The sequence below is a fragment of the Vicugna pacos genome, chromosome 9, assembly GCF_048564905.1.
Source record: "Vicugna pacos chromosome 9, VicPac4, whole genome shotgun sequence".
NCBI classification, from domain to species: Eukaryota; Metazoa; Chordata; class Mammalia; order Artiodactyla; family Camelidae; genus Vicugna; species Vicugna pacos.
This window is the reverse complement of record NC_132995.1, coordinates 10,482,360-10,502,363: the sequence shown is the minus strand read 5'-3', so window position 1 is coordinate 10,502,363 and position 20,004 is coordinate 10,482,360. Positions and strand designations below refer to the sequence as shown.

The 20,004-nt window shown below is 53.0% G+C and overlaps 1 protein-coding gene across 1 annotated transcript; it reads left to right on the top strand.

The window, feature by feature from the left end:
* The first annotated feature begins 9,312 nt into the window (after nucleotides 1–9,312).
* On the top strand, nucleotides 9,313–16,878 carry ERF (ETS2 repressor factor). Its single transcript, XM_072966988.1, has 4 exons — nucleotides 9,313–9,488; nucleotides 13,883–14,117; nucleotides 14,494–14,609; nucleotides 14,715–16,878. Exons 1-4 carry the CDS (start codon nucleotides 9,467–9,469, stop codon nucleotides 16,007–16,009), a joined length of 1,668 nt encoding a protein of 555 aa, XP_072823089.1. The 5' UTR covers nucleotides 9,313–9,466; the 3' UTR covers nucleotides 16,010–16,878.
* The last annotated feature ends 3,126 nt before the right edge of the window (nucleotides 16,879–20,004 follow it).

Sequence of the window (20,004 nt, the reverse complement as noted above, 5' to 3'; positions counted from 1 at the left end):
AGGGGTTCACAGCAGCCACAGAAAGTTCCCCAAGCATGGAGATATTCACTGTCCATGTTAACTTTGTCGTGGATATGAAAGAGATTATACTGTCCATGGGGAGGCACATGCTGGGTGAAAGTTTGCGTTGCCCATGGGAGCTTACGTTGCGTTGAGGGAAGATTTCCATTGATTGGGATAATGTTTCATGTTCCACAGTTTACAACAGGTGTGAGGGAGAATTAGACTCAGTGGGCAGACCTGTACTATCCACGAATCAATTCATCCTGCCTAGGGAACACTCTGCTGTAGTAAAAGGGGGTCTCTACTGTCTGTTCAGAGTTGTCTCTGGCTGTGATGTGTTTTTAATGTCCACAGAGGGATTCCCACTGCTTATTCAAGTTACACTGTGCATAAAGGAGGCCAGTCTGTGGGAGCTCACACTGTCCAAGGCCTATATCACCTGTCATTGAGGAAAGGTGTGCACAGGGAGCTGTACCCTGCCCCTGGAAGAATTACATAAAATGTAGTTAACTTAGTTACACAGTTCATTGAAATTACACTGTCATGTGGAGTTGGGGGGGGCAGGGGTGGTGCAGTGAGGTTGCAGGAAGCAGAATAAAACAAGCTTAGCCAGGCTGCTCAGGGTCAAACCCAGCTGGGCTTCTTCCCAGTTGTGTGACCTTGGGCAAGTCACTTAAACCCCCTGTGCCTCAATTTCTACATCTGTAAGAGGATAATATTGTTTAACCCTATGGCATAGGCTTGTTATGAAGATATAATTAGTTAAGATGTGCAAAGCATATAGGTCAGTGTCTCTAGCCGGACAGAGCCTCAAAAATGTTAACTCTTGTTGTGATTATTATTATTCAGAAGTTTATCACTACCTGAAGAGTTTATGCTGTCACAATCTTACTGGTAACCTTGTCCATAGTTTGTATGTGTTGTGGTGGTGCTAGTGGTGATGATTTTTAGAAGGATTCTAGGGTTCAGCATATCTGTGGGGCACTTATCAATCTGTCAGGAGGCATTATGGTCCAGTGCTTGATGTCTCAGCTGTGACTATTCTTTTGTTTGTTTTTGTTTTGGGGGGAGGTAATTAGGTTTATTTATTTATTTATTTAATAGAGGTAATGAACCCAGGACCTCGTTCGTGCTAGGCAAGCACTCTACCACTGAGCTATACCTTGACCTCCCCAGCTGTCATGATTTTTAGCTGTGTAACTTTGGGCCTGTAACCACTCTCAGTCTCACTCTCCTCACCTGAAAAATGGGGATCATTAGAATATGTACCTCATAAAGTTAAGGTGAGGATGAAATGAGATGCCTTGCGTATCATAAGTGCTCAATAAATAGGAGTGTTGATTTTTATGTGACCCATCCTGCACTGGACTCTAGGAAACCTCTATCATTTAAGAATTCACCATTTCTTGGCCTTTATTTGGGGCGTATTGTCAGTGATGGTTTACACTGCCCTTCAGAGAGTCGTGTGTGTGTGTATGTGTGTGTGTGTGTGTGTGTTGAATGGGGTTGAATACTTTTCATTTTGGTGAAGTGGGGTTAATATAATTGTATGAAAGTTATAGAAGCCCAGAGGGTTATTTTTTTTTAATGTTAATAGTCTTTAAACTTTATTGAATCTTTTTTATAACTCTGCTACCAGTTAAAGTTCAGACACAGGTAATAGAAATCTAAACAACACCATCGACAAATGACTGGATAAAGAAGCTGTGGTATATTTATACAATGGAATACTACCCAGCCATAAAAAAGATAAAATAACACCATTTGCAGCCACATGGATGGACCTAGAGATTGTCATTCTAAGTGAAATAAGCCAGAAAGAGAAAGAAAAATACCATATGATACCACTCATATGTGGAATCTAAAAAAAGAAAAGAAGAGGACACTAATGAACTCATCTACAAAACAGAAACAGACTCGCAGACGTAGTACACAATCTTATGGTTACCAGGAAAAAGGGGATAGTAAGGGATAAATTTGGGAATTTGAGATTGGCAAATGTTAGCCACTATATATAAAAATAGATCAAAAAATTTCTTCTGTATAGCACAGGGAAAAATTCTTCTATATACACATATATTCAATATGCTTCAATAACCTTTAATGAAAAAGAATATGAAAACAAATATATGTAAGACTGGGAGAATGTGCTGTATACCAGAAATTGACACATTGTAAGTGATTGTACTTCAAGTTAGATGGATAGATAGATAGATAAATAAATAAATAAATAAAATTAATGATCACTAAAAAAAAAAGGAAAGGAAAAAAAAGAGAAATCCAAACAACAATGGCTTAAACAAAATAGAGATGTATTTTCCTCTTACATCTGAAGAGAGTGAGTCACCTCGTCTTTTCAGTCACACTTAGTTCCTCTACCTCAGTGGCTGCTGGAGCTCTTGACATTGGTTCCAAGTTCCAAGCAGGGATATGGGATGTAAGGGGTTGATATTTTGATCTTTTTCCTTTCAGGAGCTTTTGTGCAAGCCTCACTCAATCCGTGATTTACATCTTTTTGGCCAGGTGTGTTCTTTGGCCACCTCTATTTGAGCCCAGAGTGTTTATTATTCTATTTTTTTTAATTTTTTGTTTTTTAATTTTTAATTTTTAATTGAAGTATAGTTGATTTACAATGTTGTGTTAGTTTCTGGTGTACAGCAAAGTATTTGTATATATAAAATTCATTTTTATATTTTTTCCATTATAGTTTGTCACAACATATTGAGTATAGTTCCCTGTGCTTTACAGTAGGACCCTGTTGTTTATCTGTTCTGTACGTAGTAGTTTGTATCTGCCAATCCCATACTCCCAATTTATCCCTCCACCTGCCTCTCCCCACTGGTAACCATGTTTGTTTTCTATGTCTGTGAGTCTGTTTCTGTTTTGTAAATAAGTTCATCTGTGTCATTTTAAAATTTTTTTATTTATGAAAAAAATCTTAATTATTATTTTTAAAGGAGGTATTGGGGATTGAACCCAGGACGTCATGCATGCTAAGTATGTGCTCTGTCACTGAGCTATACCCACCCCTCGTGTCATTTTTTTAGATTCCATGTATAAGTAATACCATATAATGTTTGTATTTCTCTGTCTGACTTACTTCACTTAGTATGATAATGTCTAGGTCCAACCATGTTGCTGCAAATGGCATTATTTCATTCTCTTTTATGGCTGAGTAATAGTCCATTATGTGTGGGTGTGTGTTTATATATACCCCACATTTTCTTTATCCATTTGTCTGTGATGGGCATTTAGGTTGCTTCCATGTCTTGGCTATTGTAAACAGTGCTGCTGTGAACATTGGGGTGCATGTATGTTTTTGAATTAGACTTTTCTCCAGATATATGCCCAGGAGTGGGATTGTTGGATCATATGGCAACTCTACTTTTAGTTTTTTTATTTAAGTAAACCTCCGTACTATTTTCCATAGTGGCGGTACCAATTTACATTCCCAGAAACAATATAAGAGGTTTCCCTTTTCTCCACACCTGAGTCCAGAGGGTTTAAATGGAACAGGGAGTTTTTTCCCTGTCTATGGGAAAGGGCTACGTTATCCATGACTTAATAAAGCTGATGGTGATTTTGGGGTTTATTGCACCCACTGGTTGAGTCTATACTATTCATAGAGTGGTCCACCCAGGCAGGTGGCACTGTCCATGTGGGGGCACAATGCCCATAGGTTATACTGCATGATGCCATTGCTGGCTATGCAGCTCTACTTCACATGGAGTCACACTGCTTAGTGAGGTGACCCTGTTTATTTGCTTCTCTACACCATGCATGTGAGGTTTACCCTGGTTGTGGGAATTGACCCTGCTGCTGGAGGAGTTCACACAATTTAAACAAGTTATGTCACCTCTATGGTAGAGCACACTAATGAGGGGACAAGCCATGTGATGGGGGTACAGATTGTTTATTTGCCTTCTCACCATCTATATGGGGCTCACACTGTTATTAGAATTACAGTGCCTATACGGGGTTACACCATTTACATGGGTTGACCTGCTGTATACAGCCCACATGGTTTATGGAGGTTGTACTGTCTGTATGGGGTTCAGATAATTTATGAGGGTTACCTTATCTGTATGAGGTTTTTGAGGGTCATGCTGCCTATTTTGGGGCCCACACTGGTTTTGAGCATCACACTGTTTGAGGTTTATACTGTCCATACAAGAGTTACACTGGGTATAGGGTTTACAACAATTATGGATATTGCACTGTCTGACTGTGGGGTTATGCCAGCTGTATGTGGACTCAGTTCACTTCAGCAGATACATATTACCAGCCTACTCTATGACAGACTCTGTTCTAGGCACTGGTGATAGAGCAGTGAAGAATGCAGATTAGGGGGAAGGGTATAGCTCAAGTAGTAGAATACGTGCTTAGCATGCAGGAGGTCCTGGGTTCAATCCCCAGCATCTCCTCTAAAAATAAGTAAATAAACCTAATTACCTACCCCCCTCAAAAAACAATAAAAGAATGCAGATCAAGTAAATCCCTGTCTTTGTGGAGATGGCATTCAGTAGGACAAGTACACTTTTTATGGAAGTTTCCCTCTTTATGGGATTCACATCAGGATTCATACTTTAGGGGGTTACACTGGCATCAATCCAGGAGGGTTTCTCTGTGTGTTTGGGGCTTCCTTTATTGGTATTACATTGGGCATAAGGGGGTTCGCTGTCCAAAGATTGAGCTTATTCCTTCATTATTGATTGTCATGCTCTGGGGATACTATAGGCAACAAAACAGGCAAAACCCCCTACCTTCTTAGAGGTGACATTATGGAGGAGGGATTCAGATGACAAGCAAATACATTATGGAAACACATGTCATATGATCAGTGCTATAGAGAAAAATAGTGCATAAAAGGGACAAAGGAATCTCGGAATGTGGCTGAAATTTAAAATATAGTGGTCAGGCAGGGTCTTCCTGGGAAGGTGGTTTTTGAGTAAAAACCTGAAGGGCATGAGGGACGAACTATGCAGACCTCTGGGGGAAAAGCCTTCCAGGCAGATGGAATAACATGGGCAAAATCCCTGAGGGAGGAATATGCCTGGCGTATTCAAGAAATAGCGGAGAGACTGGAGTGTAGTTGGAGAAGACACGAAGGAGAAAGGTGGGAAGTGAGGTCGGGAAGGGCCTTGCAAGCAAGGAGTGGTAAAAGCCAGGAGTTGGCTTCTACTCCTGGTGAGCAGAGGGGCTGCTGGAGGGTTTAAGGCAGCAAAGGGATGCCCATCTGATTTACTAGAATCCTTCTGGCTGCAGGTAGAGCACAGACTGTAGAGGCCAGTGGCAGCAGGAAGACCAGTGAACAGACCCCAGACCAGGGTGGGCATGACGAAGAGTAGCTGATTCTGAAATAGCTGAAGGTAGAGCTGATGGGAGTTTCTCTCAGATTGGATGTTGGAAGAGAGAAAGGAGTCGAGGATGACTCCAAGCTGTTCAGCCTGAGCAACCAGCAACATGGAGTTGCAGTTTCTTGAGATGGGGAAGATGAGGGCGGGGAACAGTCTGGAGGAGCTCAGGAAGACCGTTTGGACTTGGCAAACTTAAGAAATCTAAGTGGAGACGCTGGTGGAAGCAATTCGATGTGCAAGATTGGAGTTCAGGGGAGAGTTCTGAGTTGCAGATAGAAATTTGGGTGCAGTCAGCATAGAGATGGTATGTGAAACCGTGGGCCTGGCGGAGGTCATCAAGGGAAGGGGTGTGGGTGGAGAAGAGGACCTGGGACTGAGCCCTGGGGCTGCTCTACATTTCAAGTCAGGGAGATGACAGAGGATGATACTATAAGGTGGTGACATTTTCCATTTGGCAATGGCCACACTGCTTAGATGGCTATGCTATCCGTATAAAGTGGATCATACTAAGGGAACTACAATATTCATAGAGTCATAGTGGTTCATTATTGCTCAGATGGGTGATGGGGGGTTGTGATTATGATTTTTATCATCCACACAGTTTCCTTCCCAGGAATGAACTCTGTGAAGAGTTGTGACTTCTGTGGGGACAGGTTCAGTCCATGCCTTTGCCTGACAACAATAGGAGAAATGTTATCTGTGTCAGGACAGTAAACTGGAACAAGAACTTCTGCGTCCCTGGGAATGGGGGTGTCCTCACTGTCCAGACAGAGTTGCTCTCTCCATGCAGTTCTACACTATTCATCCCAGGCAAATCCTAGGTCTGTGAGAGGCTGTGATTTTCACCAGACCCAGGGGCATTTGTGGGGACTTTCCATAGTGAACTGGGGAAAGGTGGGGGGGGGGGGTCCTTGTTCATTGCAGTTGACATGGCCTTGGTTAGATGGTATGTCTTCAAGGAATGACCAGTGGTGATAAATAGTTTCCATCACAAGTTCTAACATCTTGGTGTTTCACACAGCAATGGTGGGGTTCACCATCCTTGGGGGTGGCTTTCAGTGTTCACAAGGCGATTGAACTATCCAAGACACTGGCATGGGGTAGGGTATAGCTCAGTGATAGAACATGTGCTTGGCATGCATGAGGTCCTGAGCTCAATACCCAGTGCCTCTGTTAAGGGGAAAAAAAAGTTGAACTATCCAAGATGGTCCACATTTCTATGGTGGAGTCACACCCTGAGGGTTTATAATATCCATGAACAGGTCATTTTTACCAGAGACTCCCATTCTCTGTGGATGGTTGAGACTCTCCCATGAGGCATGCCCACCATCCATGCTTCTGTTTCATAGAATCAATGGGATTGACTTATCCAAGTGTGGGATTGATTTATCCAACTGGGTCAAGGTAGGATTATGCCATTAACAGGCAATTTCACTGTCAATTCTATGTTCTACTGTTGGAGTCTCTAGGGTGAGGGTGCTTACGTCATCCACAGGGTATATCGTTCACTCTGCTAATAATTATTACCAGTATTTATTGTGTACTTACATCAAATCTCTGATTTCTCACAATGGCCTAATCATGTAGGGCCTATTGGTAATCCCTGTTTTACAGATGAGGAAACTGAAGCTCAAAGAGGTAAGTTTACTTGCTCTTTGTCACATACAGGAAATAGCAGAGTTAGGGTTGCAACCCCTGTGGGGCTCACTGAGGCTGTTACTGAGTCCAAACTCATTCTGCTCACCAAACAATGGGCCAGTAAATTGGGAGACAAGGTATTGGGGCAAGGAAGAAGAACTTTATTCAGAAAGCCAGCAGACAGAGAAGATGGTGGACTAATGTCCTAGAGAACCATCTTCCCTGAGTTTGAATTCAGGCTTCTTTTATACTAAAAGGGAAGAGGGTAAAGTCCTGTTTCTGGCCAGATTCTGAAGGGGATGTGTTAATTTCTTCCTTTTGCACGCATTTACTGGTGGGCCTGGTCTGGATGCGTCCTGTGAGCTAAACAAAGGTACTTTAGCTTAATGTTCATTACCTGGCATGCAAGGTTCCCAGAGATGGGCCATTTCGTATAATCTAAGCTGCATGTATAATATAGGCAACATTCCTTTAGCGATTAACAAGCAATAGAATACAAAGTTTAAAGTAAAAGAAACAGATCTACTGTAGATTCAGATTTGTTTTTCTCTATTACAAAGCTGTTACAGACCTATTATCTTTTAAACTTTTCATCATTTTTTTCTGAGTTGGGGCAGAAAAGGAGGTAGTAAAATACAGAGGTTAAGGGTGGTGATTTTGAGTCAGCTAGATATATTGGGTTGGAATCCTGACTCCAACACTTTCAGAGCCTCACTTTCTTAATCTGTAAGTGGGGCTAACAATAGTAATTCCCTTCTTTGGGATTTTGTGAGGGTTGAATAAGATGCCCTGACAATGCTTGGCCCAGTGCCTGGCACATCATGAGCGTTTGTAATTCGGGAGCTGTTATAATAACAATGATGATGATTATTATTGCTGGACCACACTGCTCCCAGAGGGTTACAATATCCATGGGGGAGCTTCACTGTCCGTAGGCAAGGTTACATAATTCCCCAGGGGTTGATGTTTCCCCAGAGGCCTTGGTTTCCCTGTGGAAGAGGCCGGAGACTTCTGAGGCACTGGGTGAGGGACAGCTCTAACACAGCTAGGAACCCAGCAACGGGAGCTAGCCTTGAAGCCCTAAGAACTCAGAGCCTGACCCTTCAGGCCTTCCCTCTCAGTGACCAGTTCCTCTCACCTTATCTACTCTGTCTTAGGCTCTTGGAGCATCACCTGCAGCACTCCCCCTCCACCTTCCCGCCCCGGCCCCGCCCCATTCCTCTTCTTTGGTACCTCAGTCTTATTTGAGACTGTTTCCAGGCTTAGCCTGTGGATATAGCTTCTGTTTGCCCTCTACCCCGCTGCTGCTGGCTCCTACTGGCCATCTGATCATTGCTGATTTCCTGTTTCCCGAATTCTCAGGCTCCATCCATTCCTCGCAGCTGTAGAGAACAGACTTAACACTGCCCTACGCGCTGGCCTTCATCCTTAAGCCCTGCCTTCCTCTCTCCTGGCAACCCCCCAGTGCCCCTTAGGAGCACATTTGTTCAGACTTTGGTCACCCCCACGCATCCTGACTCCACCTCCGGAACCCCCTGCCCTGGAGGTGGAGGTGGGGGTACCTCCGGAGGCGCCACCGCGTCCCTAGGACAGCTGCAATCTGGGGATGGGGGTGCTCCCGAGTGCATTCTCTCTGGTCACTTCCTCCCCAGCTGGGATTGGGGCTATATGAAAGGACAAGACCCCATCCCAGGAGGAGCGGAGGGCACAGCCGCCTCCCCATTTCCGATACTGGGAAATGCTTCCCACTCATTCCACCCCACCCCTGGACAGCTGCCCCCATTCAGGCTCAGGGTTGGGGGTACCAGGTAAGGCCAGGCTGGGAAATGTGGTCTTGATCATCCTCCAAGGTCTTGACCTGGCCCCTCAGCAGAAAAGATTCCGCCTCCTCCCAAAAGGTCCATACGTCCTCCTTAGAAATGTTTCTGACACTCATCATAAGGTACCCCCCCCCAAATCCTTTTACAGGCTTCCAAAGAAAGTCTGGACTCCCGCAATGGGCGGGAGAGGAGGAGGGGCGGCACGTCGCGGGTCCTGAGGACTTAAGTTATCCGCAGATTTGCAGCCTCAGAGAAGGGTCATGACCCCTAGGACCCCATCCCACCTCTGCCCCCTCCTTCCTCCGCCCCCTACTCCCCACCCCGTCGCGTGGCCCCTTTAAGCCCAGAGCCGGCCGGTCCTCAGTGGCTGAGAGCCGGCGAGTGTGTGTGTGTGAGTGTGCGGGGAGGGGGCGGGCGCAGTGTCTCCATGGCGACGCGGCGGTGACGTCGCCGGCCGGGGGGCGTGGGCGTCCCGGCCCCGGAGTGCGATATTAACCCGGGAGGCGGCGGCGGGGAGGGGAGAGGCTCTGAGAGGCGAGGCCGGGTGAATCGGCGAGGGCGGCCCGACGGGCGCGGGACGGGACGGGGCAGCGCGGGCGCCGGGAGCTGCGGCCCGGAGTCGGGGCGCCTCGCCCGGGGCCCCCCAGCATGAAGACCCCGGCGGACACAGGTGGGGGCGGGGGCAGCACGTGTGGGGGAGACTTGTTGCCCTGGGAAACCAGGCGGAGAAACTTTGGGGGGGCTGAAGGGTTCCGGGGGAGCCCGAGTGATCCCCAGTTCCGGGGGACCCCCCAAGCACTCGAGACCTGTTGCTTCTTGCGGCGCGAGCGGGGGTGCTGCATGAGACCCCCAATTCCTGGCTCTGGGCGGAGTGCTGTGGGTGCTGCGAGTCCTGGTCCTCTCCCTGCTTGGATCCCGAAAGCTGGGCTCTTCCCCACTTCTGGGATCACGGGGGTGGCGGGGTTCCTCCCCGCCGCTCTGTCACGTTGCACTCTGGGGGCCGGGACGTGTGCGGGGCGTTGGGGGGGGCCTGTCCACAGGCCCCGCTATTCCTGATTCCGCGCTGCGCGGTCTGGCCCGTGACCTTCACCGCGATGCGTGCCCCGCACCGGCTGAGAGGGGTATACGGGATGGCCTCTAGGAGGAGGGCGTGAGTGGGGAGCCCGGGACTCGGGGTCCGGGCTGCGCCGCCCCTCCCCCTCCCGTCTCCGCCTGCTCCTCGCTCCCCCGCCCGCGCCGAGTCGCAAAGTTCCAAAGCGCAGCCCGAACGTTCGAAAAAGGAACTTTTTGTTTCCGACCTTAGAACGCGCGGCTTTAAGGTGGCTCCGGAGAGACCTGGGAACCCTCCTCCCGCGCCGCCCGGGGCCGAGGGTCGAGGAGGGTGGGGAAGGTGGGGGACGTGGAGGCTTTCCCCTGGCCACCGCCCCCCCCCGTCATCCAGCTCTTCTCTTTCAACCGGCCGTCTCTTCCCTCCGCCACCTCTTCCCCGCCAACTTGCTCCTCCTTAAGGGGCCTAGGTTCCCCTCCCCCCCGTCAGTCGGCGGGCGGGGGGCAGCAGGATTAACCCCCCTCCCACTCGGACTTTCCCCCCTCCCCTCCCCCGCCGCCCCCGGGCTCTAGCGGGCTGGACTTTGCGCCCGAGCGCGCTGGGGGAGGGGTCCCAGCCGCCCCCTGCCCGTCTACCCCGTCGGAATCCGGCCCGGGGCGGGGACGGGGGAGGGGGAAGGGGGCCGGGCGCCGCTGTTCAAACTTGTTTCCTTCCCCCGGCGGCGGCGGCCGCCGCGGCTAGGGCTTCTGTGTGCGGGTGTGTGCCCCGACCGGCCCACCCACCCCCGGCCCCCCCCTCGTTCGGCGGGTGGGGGTGGCTCTTAAAGGGCTCCGGCGCCTGGGGATTGGGGCCGAGAAGGAGGCTGGGTGTGGGGCAGGGGTTCGGAGTGCAGTAGGGTCAGTCACGTGCGTCCCACATACTCTTGCTCCCAAAGGCTCCACGGCCGCTGGGCCTTGGGGGCAGCAGGAGCCTCCCCTCGCCCGAGGAGGGGGCCGAAATACCCAGACAACCCCGCCTCGTCTTCCCTCCCTGCTACGGGCCTTCGCCTGGTGGGACCGGCTGGGCCGCTCCCCCAACCCAGTCTTGGGGCCGCGCGGTGTGTGGGATCTCTGGCTGGGGGAAGGGGCGGGGGCCTGGTCTGGCCTCCCCATCGGTCCATCAGTCCATCTGCCTCCTGGCTGGCCGCTGCGCGCCCCTCCGATCCTCCATCCCGGCCTCTCTCCTGTGCCGCGGCTGTTTCCCACTTCCTGTTTTCTTCCCGGCTCTGGCGCCACTGAGGGCTGCCTGGAGTGGGGGAGGTGGTGGGGCCCCCCCAGGAGGCCGGCTTGTTCTTCCTCTACCACCACCCCTCCCTTCCGACCCCCATAGTCCCTTTAAAGAAAGTTGGGGCAGTCATGTGAATTTGGGGGGTGCCCAAGAGTTCTGCACACACACACACCCAGGTTTCCACAGTCTGGGAGATTCCCTACCCCGCCTCTGGGACCCAGGTGTGCCTTCTGGGACCCCGCCATCCCAGCCCTTCCTGTCTGCTGCCTCATCTCCACCCTGTCTGGCAGTGTCTTCAACTCCTCTCTCAGTGTCGGCTGCTCTATCTCTGCCTCACTGTCCCCTCATGCTCCAGAGGTCCTGAACCCCCAAGCTTTCTTGGTGTAGGCCCGGTGGTTCCCTGTTTTAAGCACGTGGACCCATACAACACACACTCACACATGCTCCCCTTGCCCGTGCCTGGCTCCTGGCTCCAAAGCCTGGGGAACAGAGCCCCATTGAGACACCCTGACGTCACCCCCTATCTTCCTTCTCCCCCCAAAGCTGGGAACAGGCCCTCATGTATGCCGTGTCTGATGAGGAAAGCTCGTGTTGGGGTGGGCTGGGAGTGGGGACGGTCCTTGCCACGAGTGGGAGCCAACCGTCCTGGCCCGCCCTGGGAAGGGCGTTGTTCAGGGAGGGGGGCTTAACAAGGGGGCCTGGGACAGCCCCCGGAATGCAGCTTGAGGCCTTTCCAGAGACCCCCACCTCCCTTCCTAGTTCCCTTTGTGTTGCATGTAGTCTCTCTCACTCCTTCTCTTCTGCAAAGTTTATTTTTAGCCTTCTGCTCCCCCGCTCCCAGGACTGTCGCTGCATACACGTTGCCTGGTTACCGGGACAAGGAGGCTGGGGCTGGTGGGCTGGGAAGGGTGGCTTTAATTTTGGGGGGAGTGTGGAAATCAGTATACCCCCAACCCCAGAGTGATGTCTCAGGGGCTCTCCCACCCCCTTGTCTGAGCCAGATTGGAGCTTAGGTTGGGGGAGCATGGAGCTTGGTGCCTTGAGGGGAGCTAGGAGCTTTTTGGAGGGGGGTTGGAGGGTACATGGAGCGGATGGTCTCTGGATTCCCAAGGCCCACTGGGCCCTGAACAAGACCCTGGGACCTGGTTCTTTAAAAGGATGAAGATAATGAGGTGTACACCTGGATTCCCAAGAGAGGGATGCGGCTGTGGATGCTGGGGTCCATGGGAGGTGTTACCAGGGACTGTCATTTCTGAATGGAGCTGGGGATGCTGGTACAGGACCCTGGGTCTGTGACCAGCTGGAGGTCATATCCCTGGAGCCCAGAGGGGCTGGTTTGAAGCTGGGATTTCTCAGTGGGGCAGGGACCACCAGGTGGTGAATGCTGGCCATCCCAGTCTACCCAAGGCCAGGGGTCAGGGAGCTGGGTCCCTGTGGGGGTTAGAGTCAGTTCTGGTTTACAGGGTGTAGTCCCTGTGGGAACAGGAACTGCCGATCCCATGTCCCCATGGGGAAGGATCCCCTGTTGGATTCCAGACTTGGGTGGAGTCTTTGGGGGAGGTTCCACATTGCCCCAGGCCTGGTTGGTACCTGCTTGTGCTGGGGCTTGAGCCAGGGCCAGGGGAGAGAGGCTGACCCTTTCAGCCTGACTGGGACTTGGGAACCCGCCCATCCCTAGCTAGCCACCTTGGCCTTCTCCCTCTGGTGGCACCAGGGCCCCTGCCCTGCCTCCCCCTCCTTCTCTTCCTCCCTTTCCCTCCTCCCACCCCTCCATTACCGGCTGCCTAGTGCTGAATTATTGATGGCCTCTGATTACCCGGGGGTTTGGGAAATGACAACAACCGCAGCCCCCCATTCTCCCCTCCCAGGCTACCCACCCCCTCCAGGGACCAGCCAGCCCACCACCAACCTCTACCCAAGGTTAATGCTGGGGGCGGGTAGGTAGGTGGGCAGAGAAGAAGCTGAGGATGAGAAGGCAGAAGCGGGGAAAAGGCTGCAGCGAGCAGTGCCTGTTCAGTCTTGAGGCCTGGACTGAGGTCCTCCAGCCAGGTTGGGTCCATGTGCCGGTGTCTGGGGAGGGCAGTGGAGCACAGAGGGTCCAGGGCTTGATGGGGGGGGGCTCTCTCAGACAGTCTGGGTTTCACTCTCCAGGGAAGACAGAAGCCTCTGTGTGTGCAAGCGCTGACCTCATCGTCAACCAGCCACCCCACCCCTCCTGGTCCTTTTAAGAAAAAAAAAAATCCTTCTCTCAGGTCCTAGGGTGGGAGTAAGGGCTCCGGTAGGTCTTGGGAGGGAGACAGCATATGTTTCTAGGAGGGTACCAGAGGAGATGGAGGGGCGTGGTATGACTCCCTGAATGAGAGTGGGGGTGGGCTGGGGGGGCTTGCCCCAACCCGTCTGGCCACGTGTGCCCCTTCCTGCCCCTCCCCCACTGGCAGCCCTGCCCGCCGGCCTGGCTTGGTGCCTGGCCCCCTGGCACTGGCCCCGGGACCCGCCGCCGACGGTTTCCTGTTTCTCCCGGTGTCGCTGGAGCAGGCTCCAGCTTCCCCTCCCCCCAGCTCCTGTCTAGCCCCCTCACACACAGACAGACACACACTGTCTCGTCTCCCTCTAACCAGGCCCTGACTTGGCTAAGGGGAGACGGATTTCCCCATGTTGAGGGTGGGGTAGGAGGTGGACCATGGGATGGGCCCCAGGGGCCCAGACTTGGCGTCCTGACCCAGGGCCGCGCCCCTGCCTCCTGTCCCCAGGGTTTGCCTTCCCGGATTGGGCCTACAAGCCGGAATCGTCCCCTGGCTCGAGGCAGATCCAGCTGTGGCATTTTATTCTGGAGCTGCTGCGAAAGGAGGAGTACCAGGGTGTCATCGCCTGGCAGGGAGACTACGGGGAGTTTGTCATCAAGGACCCGGACGAGGTGGCTCGGCTCTGGGGTGTCCGCAAGTGCAAGCCCCAGATGAATTATGACAAGCTGAGCCGGGCCCTGCGGTGAGGAGGGCAGAAGCCCCTGGGCAGAGATGGACAGCCCCGCACTGGTTGGGAGCCCTGACCCATGGGAGCAGGCTTTGGGTTAGACTCCTGGCTCTGCCAAATCTCACCTGCATGACCTTAGGCAAGTCCAAGCCTTCTCTAAGCCCTTTTGTCACACAGCGGTGTTCTGAGGAGAGTATAGTCACTGATGTGGTCTCTAGTCTGGCCCCAGAACTGAGGAGAGAGCTGGTCCCCACCTTCTGGGCCCTCGATTTCTCTGGTGTGGCCCATGTATCTCGGTCGCCTTTTGTGAACAGCACTAACACGTCAAAGTATAGGGTCTAGACTTGGGTCCTATGTGATCGACCATCCAATGGTATTCGTCTGTCTACAGCTATTATTACAACAAACGCATTCTGCACAAGACCAAGGGGAAACGGTTCACCTACAAGTTCAACTTCAACAAACTGGTGCTGGTTAATTACCCTTTCATTGATGTGGGGTTGGCTGGTGAGTATAGGCGCTGGTGGGCGTGGCCTCAGAGGGAGACAGGGTCTGTCTGAATACTCAGGCTAGGCCAGGGGCCTTGACACTATATCTCCCCTCTTTTGCCAGGGGGTGCAGTGCCCCAGAGCGCCCCGCCAGTGCCATCAGGCGGCAGCCACTTCCGCTTCCCTCCCTCAACGCCCTCCGAGGTGCTCTCCCCCACCGAGGACCCCCGCTCACCACCGGCCTGCTCTTCATCTTCATCCTCCCTTTTCTCGGCTGTGGTCGCCCGACGCTTGGGACGAGGCTCTGTCAGTGACTGTAGTGATGGCACGTCAGAGCTGGAAGAGCCACTGGGAGAGGACCCCCGGGCCCGACCACCTGGCCCTCTGGAGCTGGGTGCCTTCCGTGGGCCCCCACTGGCCCGCCTGCCCCATGACCCTGGCGTCTTCCGTGTCTACCCCCGGTCCCGGGGTGGCCCTGAGCCTCTTAGCCCTTTCCCTGTGTCGCCTCTAGCCGGGCCTGGCTCCCTGCTACCCCCTCAGCTCTCACCGGCTCTGCCCATGACACCCACCCACCTGGCCTACACTCCCTCACCCACGCTGAGCCCTATGTATCCCAGTGGTGGCGGGGGCCCCAGCGGCTCTGGGGGAGGCTCCCACTTCTCCTTCAGCCCTGAGGACATGAAACGGTACCTGCAGGCCCACACCCAAAGCGTCTACAACTACCACCTCAGCCCCCGCGCCTTCCTGCACTACCCTGGGCTGGTGGTGCCCCAGCCTCAGCGCCCTGACAAGTGCCCGCTACCGCCCATGGCACCTGAGACCCCACCAGTCCCCTCCTCAGCCTCGTCCTCCTCTTCCTCCTCTTCCTCTCCATTCAAGTTTAAGCTCCAGCCACCCCCGCTGGGACGCCGGCAGCGGGCAGCTGGGGAGAAGGCTCCTGCGGGCCCTGACAAGAGCAGTGGCATTGCTGTTGGTGGTGGTGGCAGCGCGGGCGGGCTGGCTGAGGGGGCCGGGGCCCTGGCCCCTCCACCACCGCCGCCGCAGATCAAGGTGGAGCCTATCTCGGAAGGTGAATCGGAGGAGGTGGAGGTGACTGACATCAGCGATGAGGATGAGGAAGACGGGGAGGTATTCAAGACTCCTCGTGCCCCACCTGCGCCCCCAAAGCCCGACCCCGGCGAGGCACCCGGGGCAGCCCAGTGCATGCCCCTCAAGCTGCGCTTTAAACGGCGCTGGAGTGAAGACTGTCGCCTAGAGGGGGGTGGGGGCCCCACTGGGGGCCTTGAGGATGAGGGTGAGGACAAGAAGGTTCGAGGGGAGGGGCCTGGGGAGGCTGGGGGGCCCCTCACCCCAAGGCGGGTGAGCTCCGACCTCCAGCACGCTACAGCCCAGCTCTCTCTGGAGCATCGAGATTCCTGAGGGCTGTGGACAGGGGACCCCGTTCCCCCCACCCCCCATGCTTCTTTTGCTGCCTTAACCCCCCCATGCCCTGGAGGTGAGGGCAGCTTTCTAGTCTCTTCCCTGCCTCCTCCCTTTTCCCTCCCCCATGTTTTGTATAAAACTTTTAATTTCTTTTTTTTTAATGGTGTGGGTGGGTGGGTGCCCAGGGCTGGGGGCTGTCCCCTTTCTCCGTGGGTTACTAAGCTCCGGGCAAAGTGGTGGTGGGGGGAGGGAGGGGGAACTTAAGGGGGCCACCTCCATTCTGGGGAATTTATATTTGAACTGAGGTTCTGGCCTCAAAGCCCAGGAACTTTTTTATTACAATCGTTTAGGAAGTAAAGCCTTGTCTCCCTCCCTGTTCTCTGCCTCCTATACCTCTCTCCACCCCCAGCCATCCTCAGCCCCAGTCCTGCCTTCCCTGCCCCTCCAGGGGCCATGAGTGCCTGGATTTCTCATACCCCACAGGGTTGCAGCAGAGGAGGGAGGGACATTTTATGATGAACCAAAAATTCCGTGTTGGGGGGGGTGGGGGGCAGAGGAGGGTGAGGGGTGCCGCCCATAGGCCACAAATCTCTACAAGTGCCTGCTATCCCTCTCCTCCCCACCCCAGCACCAGTCCAAACCCTTCACCCCCAGCTGCTCCTAGGACTAGCCCTTAGGCAGGCGGGTGGGGAGGGGGTGCCCTGAAACCAAACTGGAAGCCCCCTCTGCCTCTCAGCTGGGGCCCCTGGGGTGGGGGTCTATGGTCAAGCCTTATTCTGTATTGGGGATGGAGGGTGGTGGGGAGGGAATTTGGGGGCTGTTGGAGAATGTATTCAAAACAATAAAACTTTGGACCTTTGGATGCAGTGACCTGTCCTGGGTGCTGGTTGCAGCCACCACAGGGCCACAGCCTTTGCTTGGTTCTTAAGGACAGGGGCCTGGACTGGACCCCACCCCCCAACCGTGGATCTATTGCCAGAGGGCCTAACCCCATCTAAATGGGTTAAATCTAGGCCTGGGAAATGAATTCCTGACTTTGGGGGGCACTTAACTCCCCATACCTGGTGATGAAGGTCCTAGGCATACTCTGGCCCTCTTGACTGCTCTCATCTTAAATGGGGGATCAGCTCATCCTTGGATGCACTTAGGACTAAAACACCACAGCATTGCCCTTGCTCTTCGGCCTTAAAATGCCTTTCCTCTCTGAATTCCTATCCATACCTCCAGGCTGTGGTGGAGGACTGGAGTTCCTTTGCATTACCTCTAGCGTCCTCCCACACATCACTCTCCTTAAGGGCCCTTCTGAGTTAATCTGGGAGCCTTTTGGCAACAGGCCTGCAATACCTCTTGAATGTAGAACCTTGCAAAGTACCTTAGTGATCTTCTATCAAACCATGGGAACACACTCCACCAGCAAGGTGGGGGCAAGTGGCTGACTTACATGACTTGCCCAAGGCCTTAGGTCCAGCCAGGACTATAAATGAGGTCTGTCTATGAAGCCTATGTTCTTCCAACATTTTCCTAAAGCCAGGATGATTGGATCAAGACCAGGACCTCAAGGTCACAGGATCCAAAAGGTGAGGCGATAGATCTAGAAGCCCAAGTTAGAGAACTTGAATCAGAGATGAAAGAATCAGGAGGAGGAATCCAAGTTGGAGGTGCCCTTAGAGACAGCACGATCCCTTTGGTGCAGGTGAGGTGCCTGAGGCCCAGAGAGGGGAAGGGGATTCCCCAAGGCCACACAGCTGCTAAGAGATGGAGTGGGAACTGAGGGCTCAGGGCCTGTTGGACTGGCTTCACTGAAACTCACCCTGAGGGGGAAGGAACTGGCAACTCCTACTCACTCACTTCATCCTCATTTCATGCTGCCCAGGGTGGGTGGTCCCAAATGATGCCTGTTGGCAGTGAAGAGAGGATCCAGGGCTGGGGTACTGGCAGAAAACAGGCTCCGGTGGCAGCCTGCGGGCAACTGCTCCCTCTCCTGGGTGATGTAAGTCACTCCCTGGGGTGGGGGCCACTGGGCTATTTCTGGAAGTTGGGATGAGACATGTCTCCTGGCAACACAGATGCAGCTGAGTTGGTGGTGGTGGTGTGATGGAGAAAGCCGGATGTCATCACTTCGTGGAGGAGGGAAGACCCTGATTAGTAGTCTCAGCCCCTGATTCTAGAGCCTTCAAAGCACCTCTAAGCCAGGTCAAATATGGATTCAAAAGTGCTCAGCTCCAGAACTGCTTTCAGGTCAGACCACAGCCCAGCCAGACTTACTGGGGCAAATTCTGGCTAAGTAGATGTCACAGACGGCATTTGGTCTTGAAAACTCCAGCGGCTTCTCTAATCTTTAATGACCCATCCAAATCTATTCAGTATTTGCAAGACCATACCCTTGCTCTTTCCCACATCCTCTGGGGATCTCTGATTCCAAGTAGAAAGTCCAAATCTCATGACACTTCAGTTAATGCATCCCATCGGAGACCCTCTTCATACCTATAACCCCTAGCATCCCTACAGACTCCCAAAGCTCCTTCCTGACGCTTTTCAAGCATCCCTCACCTCTTCAGGTCCCTCAGAGATCCCCTCAGTCACCAGTAGTTTCTCGGTCTCCCACAGACCTTTTATAGGCACCCCAAGTCTTCTCTGACTTCACTGGTTCCCAGTAAGACCACTTCATCTAGTCATGGACTCCCCTGAGCACCCACTTACAACCCGCTCTAACACCCCTCAACGACGTTCTCAGCTCGTATAGGCATTCAGGTAAGTTTCCCTCAGACTGACGCCTCAGACTCCCACGGACCCCAATCCCCTCTGGCGGTTGCCCACGCGCAGCCCCCTGCGCATGTCCCACGGGTTCTGGCCGTTAAATAACTGCCGCAGTCCGACCCTGCTCGCCAGCCCTTGTAGGTCTTCTTGGTCCAGTTTAGGATTCCCCAGGCTTTGGGGCTTGATTCAGATTTTTGCTTTTGGACTCCGAGCCGCCGTCAGGGGGCAGCGGGCACTGTTTGGCTGAGAAGTTACTACAACTCCCAGAAGCACCCGCTCTAGGCTGTGCGTGATACAGCCTCATTCATTGAGAATGGAAGTGTGCCTGCGCTGTGCCTTCTGGTTAATGTAGTTCGAGAAGGCTTTAGCGCTACTGTCAGCCCGGCTCCATGGAGTCTGTGTAGGCTGGGAATTGCGGTCAGCTACAGACCGAGTGGCCCAGACTTTTTTCAGGCTTCAGAAAGGGCAGAACAGTGAGTGTGATCACAGGGTCTGATTAAAGTGAAGTCTAGAGACTCCATTTCCCATCATTCCACAAAGTAGGAGGAGCTGCGAGCGATTTCATTCCAGTTCCAAGTATTTCCGGAACGGACGGACGGACGGACGGACACGCACGCACGCGCGCGCACGAACTCTGTTTCCCAGCGCGCTTTGAGGCTCCCGTCCTTCCGGGTATTAATCGGTAAATGGGGAGACATAATGCGTGCACAAAAACCTGAGGCTACTTCTAGCAGCCGGCTTTTCTTTTTGGCCTTCCAGGATCCTGTAGTTTAGAAAGCGTAAGAACGTAAAAACCTGAATAGGGGTTCAAGACAGTCCTGAGAAACCGCCGGAAACTTTGTTTCCCAAATCGTTTGCGGGGTTTTTTCTCCTGGATTTGTGGACACTTGGAGCTTAGAGTGTTTGGACTCCATTTTCCAGCAGCCCCTGATCGACTTCGGCTCTTTTCTTGGGACCTGGGGGCGGGACAAGAAGCACTGAAACATTCTTCAGTCTCCCCTAGGCGACTACCGTCTTTCACCTTTCGCTCACACTCTCCCGAAGGTACCCATTAGACTACACTTCCCGGCAAGCCTCTGCAGCCTCCTCTTACAAAGGGTCAGGATCCGGTCTGGACTAGTCCCCAGCATGCTTCAGGATCCTTAGTAGACCCCTCTCCCTCAGTCAGTGGGAAGGCTGCCTTGAACTCCATTTCCCAGAAGACAAAAGGGCTTGCTGTAATATCTGCTCTGAGG